General features: G+C 41.2%; 1 protein-coding gene and 1 long non-coding RNA gene across 5 annotated transcripts in view; both read left to right on the top strand.

The window, feature by feature from the left end:
• slc24a4b (solute carrier family 24 member 4b) overlaps positions 1-10,279 on the top strand; it is a 93,153-nt gene extending 82,874 nt beyond the window's left edge. For all 4 annotated transcript variants that reach the window (XM_062468410.1, XM_062468411.1, XM_062468409.1 and 1 more), the window contains exons 15-17: positions 8,009-8,121; positions 8,393-8,458; positions 10,047-10,279. In XM_062468410.1, coding sequence (XP_062324394.1) covers positions 8,009-8,121; positions 8,393-8,458; positions 10,047-10,196 — 329 coding nt within the window. In that variant the 3' untranslated portion in view covers positions 10,197-10,279. The remainder of the gene's footprint in view (positions 1-8,008; positions 8,122-8,392; positions 8,459-10,046) is intronic.
• LOC134025413 (uncharacterized) lies at positions 711-6,624 on the top strand. The gene is made up of 3 exons (XR_009931015.1): positions 711-1,112; positions 2,016-2,050; positions 6,248-6,624. It is a non-coding gene; the product is annotated as an uncharacterized LOC134025413 (long non-coding RNA).
• Positions 10,280-13,105: the final 2,826 nt, after the last annotated feature.

Here is a 13,105-nt window from a genome sequence, read left to right as displayed (position 1 = left end):
CCTCACCGATATCTGTAAATGCTCTCTCACCTGTTAACCCCTCTCCTTAGAATTTGTTGTCCTATTCATCCCCATGGTCTGTTTGTATGATCTGTTGCCAACTGTCTAGTTTAGTCCTACTGTTGCACCAATGTTGCCTTGTCTGTTTCTCACCTGCCTGTATCCTCTGTTCATTCCTGCCAGTCAGTCTATGTCTTGATTGTGGTTGTTGTCTGGTGTAAATAGTCTGTGTCTTGCTTTGTGTTCTTGTGCTTGTACAAATGCCCTGCTTGTTTTTCTTCTGTATGTTGTACTGCTGTGGTTGTGTGCCGTTATGCTTTTAACCACATTTTATTCCATAGCCCCCTTCCCCTCTCCCTCAAAAAGCTTTTGCTTTTTGCCAGGCCATCTTTGTAAATAAGAATTTGTTCTTAAATGATTCTGCCTGGTTAAATAAAGGATAAATAAAATAAAAAGTGACTGTGGCTAGCAAGTTAGCCACCGTTAGCTTAACTTTTCTCCACAAAAACTAAATTCAAGCCTAAACTGTGTAACGGAACGTAAAATCGAATACAAGCAACGCAATCGCTAAAAAGACAAACCCTTTGACACCAACATTGTCTATGTAGTCCAAATATTGAGGGATCCTTAGGGGTGGGAAAATAAATAATAATACAGAAATAAATGTATATGAGAGAGAACAAAGGTTGTGCCCTTGTCGAAGGCAAAGCACACCCAATTATTAGCACGCGTGGTAAATGAGTAAAAAGGTTTTGAAAACATTAATCTTTTGGTAATTTCGTAATTTCACACTGAAAAAGATTAGAACAATTGTTGAAGTAAATCTATTGAGAAAAAAGTATTATCAAGAAGTCGTTTAACAAAATCATGTGTGCCACAATTATTGGATTTAATACTTGCATTTAATATTTTGTACATCCTTTCTTTGCCAAAAAATCAACAGTCTTCTCCTGTAACATCTATTGAGGTTGGAGAAAACAGAGCAAGGAATGTGAGACTCAGAAAACTCAAACTCTTGTTCATCCAGGGTCGTCTTTCATGCACTCGTCTTCAACTCAGGCCACAGGTTTTCAATGGGGCTTAGATCAGGGGACTGATCACCGTGGCAGACAGTGGCGGTTCTACATTGAATTACACCCAGGGCGAGACGCCCTTCGCGCCCCCTGAAATCAAAAGGCTGTTGTGGTTAGACCGATTATGTTCTATACAGCTAAAACAGCCTGGGGTCAAATTGACACCAAACATAATAGGAGGGTTACATAAACATGCCCTTACAAGCTAAATGTCTTATTACATGCTATATTAATATAACTATATTAATATAACTTTTAGGGAGGAACACTTTTAGTTATGACGTTAAACTATACTTTGTCACAAAATATAGTTGTAGCAAATAGCAAATGTTCGTCTTTGAAACTACCTACAGATTTGAAAATTCTGTTGGCTAATTACAGGGCCTAACCTAAATAATGAAAATAAATAATAACTGAACTTGTAACAGTTTTGTTGCAAAGCACACTATTATGGTGAAATGTTATCTCGTGTTTGTTGAGTTAAAACCGAAATATTGTTGTTGCATAGCAAGCATCATATAGCAAAAAGGCTAACAAACGTAAGAGTTAGCTTATACCCATTTTTTTTTATTCGCCATTTCACACAATTAAAAAAAACAAAAATGTGCAGGAACTTTAGGCCTATATTTATAATATTATGAATTGTCTGTTCCATTTGGGAGACCCAGTCAGATGAGCTGTCTGTCCCTCTCCCCTTTTTTCACACAGCTTCTGTGCACGGCACCTTCTCAGCAAGCAGGGGTGCCTGCAGCTGCCTGAAGGGGGCGCCAATTTGCCAATTCCCCACACAGTGAAATGACAGAAAAGAGAAAACCGCTTCGCGGCGCAGAGATTTTTATTTATTTATTATATACTCGTGCGCCCCCCACGTGACATGAAAAAATGCCGCCCCGGGCGGCTGCCCGGTCCGCCCGTGCCTAAAACCGCCCCTGGTGGCAGAAGCTTGATGTTGTTTTGGGGTATGTTTGCTATTCAATGTAGCCTGACGTTGTCATACTCATAATTATAGTCAGAATATGAGTCTGATACTGTGAGTATGGGGCGTGTTTCAACCGAACCCTGAAAAAAATACCTCTTCGCTCAATTGTATAGACCTACAACCAATCAGAGCAACGTAGTATGTTAACTTTTACCGAATCCCGTAGGAAGGACAGCAAAAACATATTTTCCATCGACAAATGCCTTGATCGCATTTCTCTGTTCTCTTTCAAAATTAATGCGCTGTCGATGTCTTCTAAAACAGACTCGAAGGCAGAATGTATACATCTCAGCTCTCCAGCGGCAGCCATGTTTGTTGAAAACAAATTCAACCCAAGTGCTCTTTGGTGACGTGGTTGATTACCTTACTGTTGATCATCTGTCCTTCATCGTATAAAGCCCGCCCTGACAATTTGATTGGTCCGAACAGCTCTTGTTCGGACATAGTTTTTCCCCAACCGAGTGACCCCAGACCCAACTTCCCAACCAAAACTGTTTTGTGGGCGGGGCTAAGTTCGGCTGGCACCCAGGCTATATTCAACGATGACCCAGTTTTAGTTTAGTGGCAGAGTTTCAGATTTAAAATGTTTTTGGTACCGTATTTCTTCGATTAAATGCTGCAGCGTTTATTACACAATGTTAATTTTTGGTGCAGCGTTTATTCGAGGGCGGCGTTCAATTAGTAAGAGAGATTTAGTGAATTGTAGCTGCAGTGCGGCCATAGACAAACAAAGAATAAACAAGGAGGTCAAACACAAAGCCTAGTGTAAATTTGAAGCCGGGCTTTTAATCGGGAGTACAAGTGCAGTAAGTCTCAAATACAAGTGTTCTACATTGTGTAGAAATCTGAAGCAGCATGCCAGAACTTACTTACACATTAGCTTTCAAACAGAAAGTTGTGCAGAAAGTACTCACCAGCAGCAACAGATCTGTACACGCGAACTTGGGGTTAATGAAAGGCGAATTTGCGAGTGACGAATTACATTTTATATTGTACACTTGTGATTTAATAAATACTGTGTTTTAATTAAACCAATTAAATAACCATTTTCAGATTTTTGTTTGGTGTGGTGTTTAATCGAGGGTGGTGTTCATTACACAATGTTCATTTTTGGTGCAGCGTTTATTCGAGGGCGGCGTTTGAGTGCGGCGTTTAATCGAAGAAATACGGTATTTCAGAGTTCATGATGCCATCTACCGTAACAAAGTTCCCAGGGCATTTGGAGAAAAAACAGCCCCAACATTACGGAACTATCTAAGCTCCGGCCTCCATTAACTGCTAGGTAAACTAACCAAAAGTACAGGAGTTATGTACCCCTACTAGGGAGTCAGGTGGCTGAGCAGTTAGGGAATCGGGCTAGTAATCAGAAGGTTGCTGGTTTGATTCCTGGTTGTGCAAAATGACGTTGTGTCCTTGGGCAAGGCACTTCACTCTACTTGCCTCGGGGGAATGTCCCTGTACTTACTGTAAGTCGCTCTGGATAAGACCGTCTGCTAAATGACTAAATGTACTAACTAGGGTGTACACTCACAGAAATATTTAAGCCTAATCTTTTAGATTTATGTAATTTAATTGCATATAGAATTTCCATTCATTTACATTACATAGTTTGAATTTAAACAAACTAATGAACTTAATATGATTTGTATTTGTCAATGTAATAAAATGTATTAGTTTGAAATGCATAAAAGCAGGTTTATGTTAATAAAGACTATTTGTTTGAAATGCATTATAGGCAGGTTTACAGGATAAACCATATTTATTCAAAATGGATAAGATGCATGTACTTTTTATTAATACCCTAAGGATTTTAAATTCCATAAAATTTACGGTAAAAAACTGGCAGCTGTGGTTGCCTGAAATCTACTGTAAAAAATATGGTTGAAATGTTCTTCTGTTAACAGTATACTTAAAAGTGAACTGTAACATTTACAGTAAAAACTGGCAGTTTTGGCAACTACTTTTTTATTTACATGTATTCATTATTTAAATACCACAAAGTCAATACATACTTTGGATGTTGGCTTCAGCTTGCAGAACAAACATTTTGAATAATTGCAATCTTTACCAGAAAGCCACACATTCAATAACCTTAAGACAATGCATTCTACAGAATGGATTAATGAACCAAATTCTTGGGTTAGGGTTAGAACTTTGTTATGGGCAGGGGGTGAGGGGTTCGGACAGACCTTCCCCAACTGCTTAAAAAAAAGATAGGAAACACTGCATAAGTACACATATAAACATAACTATTGCTATAGCCATCCTTTTCTAAACCAAACACTGCAATCTAAAGGAAAACCCAGGCCCATTCCAACCTATTGAGTTTACAGGCTTACGATAAACAGCCTGCTGTAAAAGCATTTAGGACACACAATATGCTATAACTTATAACAGTGATATATTCTCGGGCTAAACATATTTTTATGCATCTTCACCCCAACTGATGTTCTGGGCGTTGATGGTTGTTTGTTGTGTGGTCAAGGCCAGAGGTAACATCTGACGCACTCTCCCTAGTAGGCTACATAACTGTTGGCTGCTCAAATACCATACCATTAGTACTATAGAATAGAATATCTTTTCTAAGTTTAATTTTTTTTACAATGACAATAAAGATATTCTATTCTACTAATGGTACGGTACTATAAGGAATGAAGAAAACCATAAAATACATAAAAACATGTCTTCACTGTGGGAATCTGAAGCCAAGAGAAAGAGAGAGTTGAGTATTGGGGGGTCAGATGGCTGAGTGGTTAGGGAAGCGGACTATTAATCTGAAGGTTGCCGGTTTGATTCCCGGCAGTGAAAATGACTGTGTCCTTGGGCAAGGCACTTCACCCTACTTGCCTCGGGGGAATGTCCCTGTACTTTCTGTAAGTCACTCTGGATAAGAGTGTCTGCTAAATGTCAATGTATTGCACTACTCAAGTCATTTTTTGATGAAGAAAAGAAAATCTAAGGAGACCTGTTGCTAAAGACTATAAAAAATCCATAAAAAAACAATGTGTATCATAAAAGTCGAGACTTCAGGACCCCAGGTTCTGGACTGGATGGAGTGCTACAGAGATGGCGTTCTGCTAGGTTCTCCTGTCTGCATAGGAACACTGAAGCTATGTAGGAGTGTCTCTTTTTAGTACAGGTTTACTGTGCAACACTAGTTCACTCCATACATATATACACACATGGAATAGTAAAATTCTAATTGTCTAGAGCTGTACTGTAATTACAACTCTAAAACACTGTACTGGTTGTAACAAAACCAGGCTGCAACACCACTCAGTCCTGGAATGTAGAGTCTACAATGTACCATGTTCTCTACTCATACTAGAACAGAAGGGAAAGAAGGGGTGGGGGGGAGAACGATAAGGTCTCTTCACTGGCATAGCTTTGTTTTCCAGCTATGAGCCTTTCTTGACAGTTCACCCGCTGTCGAAGTATAATAATCCAAATTTGTATCCAATATCCAAGTTTTCATCCAATATCCAAGTTTTTAAAACAGCACGGAAAAGGCAGCAAAGTATGATGCAAAGTGTTTATTAGAATCCAACACAGAGGAACGATTCCAACAAAACGTGAGTAGACCCCGGAATCTGACTAACTTTTTCTCCGGACATTTGTCTATATATCTGCTTTCCATTATTTTGAGATCTTTTGTCATTGGTACATTATCTCTGGTCACAGATGCATGTATGCATTTCACGCCTGGTTGGTCAATGGTCACAAAATGTACATTGCCCGTACATTCCCCCTACTTTCTCTTTCCAAGGCCCACGTGGGGCTATGCAGCCCAGCTGCACAGGGATACTGAGTCTAAGGACATAAATCTGTCCCCTGATATCAGGCGGTTGTAGTTCTCAATATCTGGGCTATGTAGTCCTTCATGGGAGAGGCCTACACACATTCTTTCCTCTCTGGCACTCAAACCCCATGTATCTGGACTTCCACATTTGGCCATGTTTTAGTGGCAGTTCTAATCCATCAACAGCTTTGCATCTGGTTTTCAATAATATAGCGTATAAAAGTAAAAAAGGTGATTAAGTGGTTCTATATCAATCATATAAACCATGATCATTTCTCCATCGTCATAATTACATCAGTGTGATGTTTTTTCTACAACACCGCATCCAGCTCCATGATGATCTTCTGAAATGTCTTAAACGTGTAGCGGAGCTTTGTAGGGTACTGCATGTTCAAGGTAGCCTGACGTTGTCATACTCATAATTCTAGTCAGAATATGAGTCTGATACCGCTCCGTTGGGCTGTGAGTATGGGGCGTGTTTCAACCGAACTCAGAAAAAAATGCCTCTTCGCTCAATTGTATAGACCTACAACCAATTAGAGCAACGTAGTATGTTGTTTGTTGAAAACAAATTCAACCCAAGCGCTCTTTGGTGACGTGGTTGATTACGTTTCTGTTGATCATCTGTCCATCATCGTATAAAGACCACCGTGACAATTCGATTGGTCCGAACAGCTCTTGTTCGGACATAGTTTTTCCCCAACCGAGCGACCCCAGACCCAACTTCCTGACCAAATTTGTTTGTGGGCGGGGCTAAGTTCGGCTGGCACCCAGGCTATGTTCAAGGCATAAAAGAGCCCAAACAACATTGCAGAAGCAAGTGCTACACTCTCAAGATCTTGAAGCACCATCACACCCTCGAGGACTATCCTGACGTCAGAGGGTTCACTGCTGGCAGTGTCTTTCACGACATAGATCCCCACTGTCATTCTCTCTATGGCACTGAGGAAATTGTCTCAGCCATTTCCTGGTGTAAAGAACATACAATGCAATTCTTTAATGATGGGTTCAGCATTTTGTCACTTGGCTTGTAAACAATCCAACAGGGTGATAATTTATACCTTTAGCAAGGATAAACTTTATCTTATCTGAAAATAGACAAAAAACGTAAATAAATCTACTGTTTATGACCTCCTACCCAGGCAAAACCGCTGCAGGTCGGAAGGTATGTTTTCTCTCCTCTGTGTGTGTTTGAATGTCGGTCTGTATGTGTGTGAACACATAAAAAAAACTACCAGACCGATTTGTATGAAACTTGGTGAAGGGGTGTAGCATGGGCCAACATAATTATGACCATGATTCTTCATTAGGCTCCTTAACAATCACTGCAAAAGAGATGCAGTTCCTGTGCAGACCCCGGGTTCTGGACTGGATGGAGTGCTACAGAGATGGCGTTCTGCTAGGTTCTCCTGTCTGCACAGGAACTGCAGCTCTTTTGCAGTGATTGTCTCTTATGTATGCACAAGAACACTGAAGCTATGCAAGTGTCTCTTTACAGTGACTGACGAAGAGTTGAGGTTTGGTTTGAGTCCTGGGGACTGTGCAGGCTTTTCAGGTAAATTGATCATGTGCTGAGCTTCATTCTGAATCTTCCTTGTGACATGGGAATGACGCATCCAGTGTCCATGTGGTGACGGGTAAACTTTAATGATGAAAGGGTAAACTGGCTACCGAGAAGTTTGCATCTGGTCAGAAATAATGTTGATCTTCATCTGGTCAGACTAATTCTTATGTCAAATCCTGCCATCAAATGAAAGTGTTTGAATGGCTTTTTTTGGTACAAGAAATAGTAATTGCAGATGCCCTTACACCAAGGAGCTAAAGAATTTGCAATTTTTTCACTCCAACCCTGTTTGTTCAAAGGACTACAGTTTACTGGATCTTTTTTGTCATACCTTTCTTGTAAGCCTAGTCATACCATTCTTGTACAGAGACACTGCTGTACTTTGAAATCCCCTGGGTGATGGATGTCTCTCAGTTACAGACACTCGGCAATCACACCATGATAGCAGTCACTTAGGGTACACGTTATGTACATGTAATATCCCTCATGTTTGATCAAACTGAAACTGAATTTCTTAATCCTCTTCAACCCTTTGCAAAGCAAGCCACGGCTACATGACTCACTGTTAGAGCTGAATGCCTCTCTCAATACAGGACTTGGCGACATGGCGGTTTCCAACACAATTGGCAGTAATGTGTTTGACATTCTGGTTGGACTGGGTGTGCCCTGGGCATTACAGACCATGTGTGTCAACTACGGTTCAGAGGTAAGTCTTTTATTATGGTGTAGTTTTAAGTACCATACCATTCATAGTAAGTTGTGTTGTAGAGCTACATTAGTTAATGGTTTGGCAGCAAAATGAACATTGGAGGCTTGAGGAACTTAAATTGTCAATAGCTTTATTTGAATGAGCTCTGGGGTGCTTACTCCTGTTTTGAGAGAGGGAGTGAAAATAATGAGTGGTTGAGGACGAGTCTTTGACCCTCTCTGAGAAGTTTTCTTCTCTCCCACACACCTTTTTTCTTTCTGTTCTCTAGGTGATGATCAACAGTCGTGGGCTGCTATATTCTGTAGTGCTTCTGCTTGGCTCTGTGGCTCTCACGGTGAGCTAAATGTCACTGGTTCTTATACCAATGTGGAAGTCAGCTATGTATTCCATTGTGGCAATGGGTGTGGAATTGAATTCATGAAAACGACTGCAAACTGTTTTGTAATTCTTTTGACTTTCAACAACAACAACATGCAGTTTGCCTTTTCAACAACCATGTTGCTTTACGGTCCTGTTTCGCCCGCGTTACAAAAATGCTGCCCCCCCCTCCCTCAGTTACGACGCACTAAATTCTAACAAATATATTTTTTAGACGCTACACATGTTATACATCATTGGAAAGCTACGATTCTTGTGCTTCCATTGAAATAAACCAATTCAAGATCAAGTCGCAATAGCAAGCAAAGTCAACGTCTTTATCCGGTGAACATTCCTTCAACAATGCCAAAGAAAAAAGTTGTACTCACCCTAAGTGGTTCAAATAGGTCCAGGTGTGCAAATCATGCCATCAAAACTTGATCTGCGTAAGTCCCAAGGGTTCAAAGTATCTAACCATGTAAAGTAATTCATCCAAATACAATGTTTTACGTTCATGAATAGCCATTATCCTTTGTTTCATTATGCAAGTTAGCCGACGGAAGAAACAACTTGTTCACATAAAAGTGTTCTTTTCTCCGGTTAGCAACAGAGTATTTACAATATGAAGGCATCAAAATGTCCGTTGAACCCTCCCCTTTTGATTGACACCTTGTTTGACCCAATAGGAGCTTCCATGCCCCGTTGACAGCCCTCTAAAGCCAACTAGGTCTGTGCGTCCTGTACCCCCCCCCCCCCCCCTGAAAGAGCTGAAAATGCCAATACCTCATTTGTATGCGTCTGTGGAGCCTTCAAAATAACAGTCGATTGCGCAATATGGTTGACAGAATCAGTGTTCTTTGTGCGCCAATCCTTGGAATCAGATAAAGCACTCCAATGTGTTCATGCTTCAGTTTTTGTGTTTCAGTAATACTAATTAGGGATTTAGCTATTATATATGATAGTTCTAAGTACCACCTTTCATTAGAGATAACAATTATGAAAAATAATACCTTTTTATCCTGAGTATTTGACCTTGGTTACAAAGGGTCATTTTGGAGTCTCCAAAAGGCCCTTTTAGAAAATGCCTGGATGTACTCTTATAAAAACATGTGTCAAATATAAATATATTGTGGTATTATGTTTGACTTTTGATTTGAATTGGGTAAGGCTTCAACCTGTGGTCCAATTTAGTCTTCCAGCTAATACCTACCACCTCTAGGCCTCTTCAGGCCTCTGTTTTCAAAACAAAATCTAGGCGGAAATAGAAACTTTCACTTTCCTTGTGTTCAAGCTTCTATTACTCAACACCAGTAGGACTGACAGGGGTCCTGACAACAGGGGAAATAACTTCAGAGTGTCAGCTTTCAAAAGAGATCATTTACATGCATGTACTCCAAATGGTTCAAGAACAGCTTTCAATTTACTTTGGGTATGCTGTTTAGGCGTTTTCAGGCAAATTTAACAGGAATATGAAAAGGTTAAAAGCTAAGCTAAAATCAAGGAAATTTATGAAAGTTGAGTAAACTTTCTTCCGTTCACAAGCGTGTGTGTGTGTGTGTGTGTAGGTGTTGGGGATTCATCTGAACAAGTGGCGTCTGGACCTGAAGCTGGGGATATACGTTCTGGTTCTTTACGCCGTCTTCCTCTGCTTCTCAATCATGATTGAGTACAACGTGTTCACCTTCGTCAACCTGCCTATGTGCCTGGATGAGTAGACCGTTCCTCTGATCCGGAATCCTCAGCTCATACACCAACCTACCCCCCCCCCCCCCCTCTGCCATACCACACCTAATTTTCTCCTTCCGGCTCCTCCCCTTGCCCTGGGTCATCCCTCTATAGTACCCAAATTTATATAATCAATCCCTGGAGCATAAAAACACTTTTTAGTAGATCTTCAGTCTACCTCCCACGAGCAAGGTAGAGAAATAATCATCTCCTACAACCCATATTACCCAACAACTATCTTCCATAAACCACCCAACCATCTCAAACTTTTTCTGAGCCTCCCACCCTACATGCTATTTTATCCATATAAGTAGAACTCACCTCTGACCTATTCCTCTTTCTCAACTCTATTCCCTCTGACTGGGAGGAGGAACTTCTCCTCGGCAGCTCTCCTCCATTCCAGACCAGGGCTCATCTGACGTGGCTGCATCTGGGATGGACACTCTTCATTCTCTTCCTCTCATTTTCCTACCCACAACAAACTTCTACTAATCTGCTCCTTGGCTTTTTCTCTTTCACATTTTAAGAAGGACAGTTTGTCAGGAAGCTTTGTGTGAAATGAGCCACACAACAAGTCAAAGCTATCTGTTAGAGCGTGTATGTATATGCAGCACTTTTTTATTATTTATTTAAAATGGTGACTTGTATGAAATACAAACACAGCTTGTTGCAATCATAGGACACAGCCCTGTTTGTACAGTGAACAAATTGCACATGGAAATGCATTTCTTGCTTTGTGCTGTAAGGAGATTTGGCCCTTAAAGGGGTGTCGTCTGTCTGATGAAACAACTCCATAACCTGTTGTGTTGAAGCTCAGATTTTTTTTTGAAACTGATGACTCTTTTCAGACCAACTGCACAACACTAAAGAAAAAAAAGTGCTCCAAGTCTTAGGGGACAGTCTCATTTTGCTACCATTGATGGTGAATTATTTGTCTACGTCTTGGGACAACAGTGTGGAGGTGTATAGTCGTACAGATTCAAAGAACTGGACAGATCTCCTCATCCTCTGTCTGCTCTGACCCCCTCCCGGAACCAGGGGGCAATGTAACCCACCTGATCTGTGCAGAAGGGGTTAGAAGGGGTCTCAACCACAGCCAATCGGTTATCAGGGATACTCGGAGCCTTGCAACTCCAGGAGGTGGCAGTGGTGGTATTCTCTTGATGTGAATTATATGTAGATATTGCACTTTAACAAGCAAGCAGTCCTCTCATTCTGAATCATCTAGTGCTTCCCTCTGTATGTATGTGTGTCTGTACAGTGTATTTGTATGTTTCCGTGTGCATGTGTGAGAACAGCAGTGGTATTTGCAGACTGCAAGCCCACGCCAGGTCTCTCACACCAGCCTAAAAAAAATAGAAACCTCCAACAACGTGAGCACATCCGTCTGTTTGCAGTGCATGCTGGGACATTCAATGCTACTCCGCAACAGCAGAGCGGTGGCTGAGGGTGTCTCCATGGAAACAGCCCGAGCCCACTTCACAAAACCGGCAGCTACAAGCTACACTGCAATCTAGACATTTGACATCATGCAAAAATGCCTGCGGGGAGTTTGGAACGAGGTTAAGAGACTGAAGTTGAAATGGGGGGAAGGGAGGATTGAGTTACTGTTGAAAACATGTTGTCTTGCCAATGTGGCAGCAGATCTTGTATATGCAATCTCAATGTACGTGATGGAAGGGGCCCACAGAGGTTGCCATATTGTTAGGGGGATCCTGTGAAGGCACCACAATGGGGACATTTATGTAAGAATGTCACAGCTCACAGGTACGGAAGACAGGACGACAGAACCAGGAAAGCCCTTTTATGAGAAGCAGAGCAGTACGGAGTCCAACCCTCTTTCACAAGGGCATTAATCTCTCAACTACTATTCCAGCTGAGGAGCAGATTCCGGCTGAGGGACAGACGCAGGCTACATGTGGTTTACCCCACTGTCCTCTGGACTCCTTCCATACTCCACCTGGAGAGGAAACTTTGGAGACTTTCTCATTTTATGTTGATGGACTCAGACCAGGAGCATACTTTCTCACTTGCACGGACCTCCTAAGCTGCTACTCTGTGGGGGTTTGATTGCCGCACTCTGGAAGGAGGTGATTGCACAGGTCCAACAGGCTACCAGAACAGTAACCTGCCTCCCTCAGACACACACACAAACCCTTTGTACAACTTGAGTGCTCTCTTTATGACTCCACCACGCTCAATATGTGTACTGCTTGACTTTCAACTTTGTCCCCCCCTCACTGGGTTTTTTCCTCCTTAGATGTGTGAAAGGGTATTCTCTACCAGTGCCATTCTGAGTATCGTTAATTTATTATCACAATTGCTGCATTCTCAATCTTTTCGGTGAATCTTCTGTACATACATACTATATATTTTTGAACTTCTATGATGTGCAATCAATGCTCACTTTGGCCCTTGGGCAGTGTACTGTACCTAATGTTGATTCAGAATGTGGAATGTTTGTGGTTTTGTTGATTTAGTATATTTCAGTTAATGTTATTGGTTTGAGCGGGTGGGTGTAATGTGTGGTCACATTCCTGTTTCCAGGTCTAGAGAGTAATGACTGTAAAGCAGGTAACACCGATCCTCTGTTTATACCCCTCATCCATCACACACCACCACCATCGACTATCTCACCGGTTTGCTGCCGCATATGTTTATTATCAAATCTCTTTTTAAAAAGGTAGAATTCAGATGCCATAATTGTTGTAGCTCTGCATAATAGATTGTATGGAAACGTGTACAAATAAGTGCACACACATAGACATGTTAAATAAGGCAACTGAACATGGAGAGGGACCGTATGTAATTCTCTTGAATGAATGCGACCTGATGCACTGTGAGCTCAATGTGATGTGGAAGTCATTTGTCAACAATAATAATGAAATAAAACAATTCA

This window comes from Osmerus eperlanus, chromosome 8 (genome assembly GCF_963692335.1).
Source record: "Osmerus eperlanus chromosome 8, fOsmEpe2.1, whole genome shotgun sequence".
NCBI lineage: Eukaryota > Metazoa > Chordata > Actinopteri > Osmeriformes > Osmeridae > Osmerus > Osmerus eperlanus.
The sequence above is the reverse complement of the archived record's forward strand: the minus strand, read 5'-3'. Positions and strand labels throughout refer to the sequence as shown.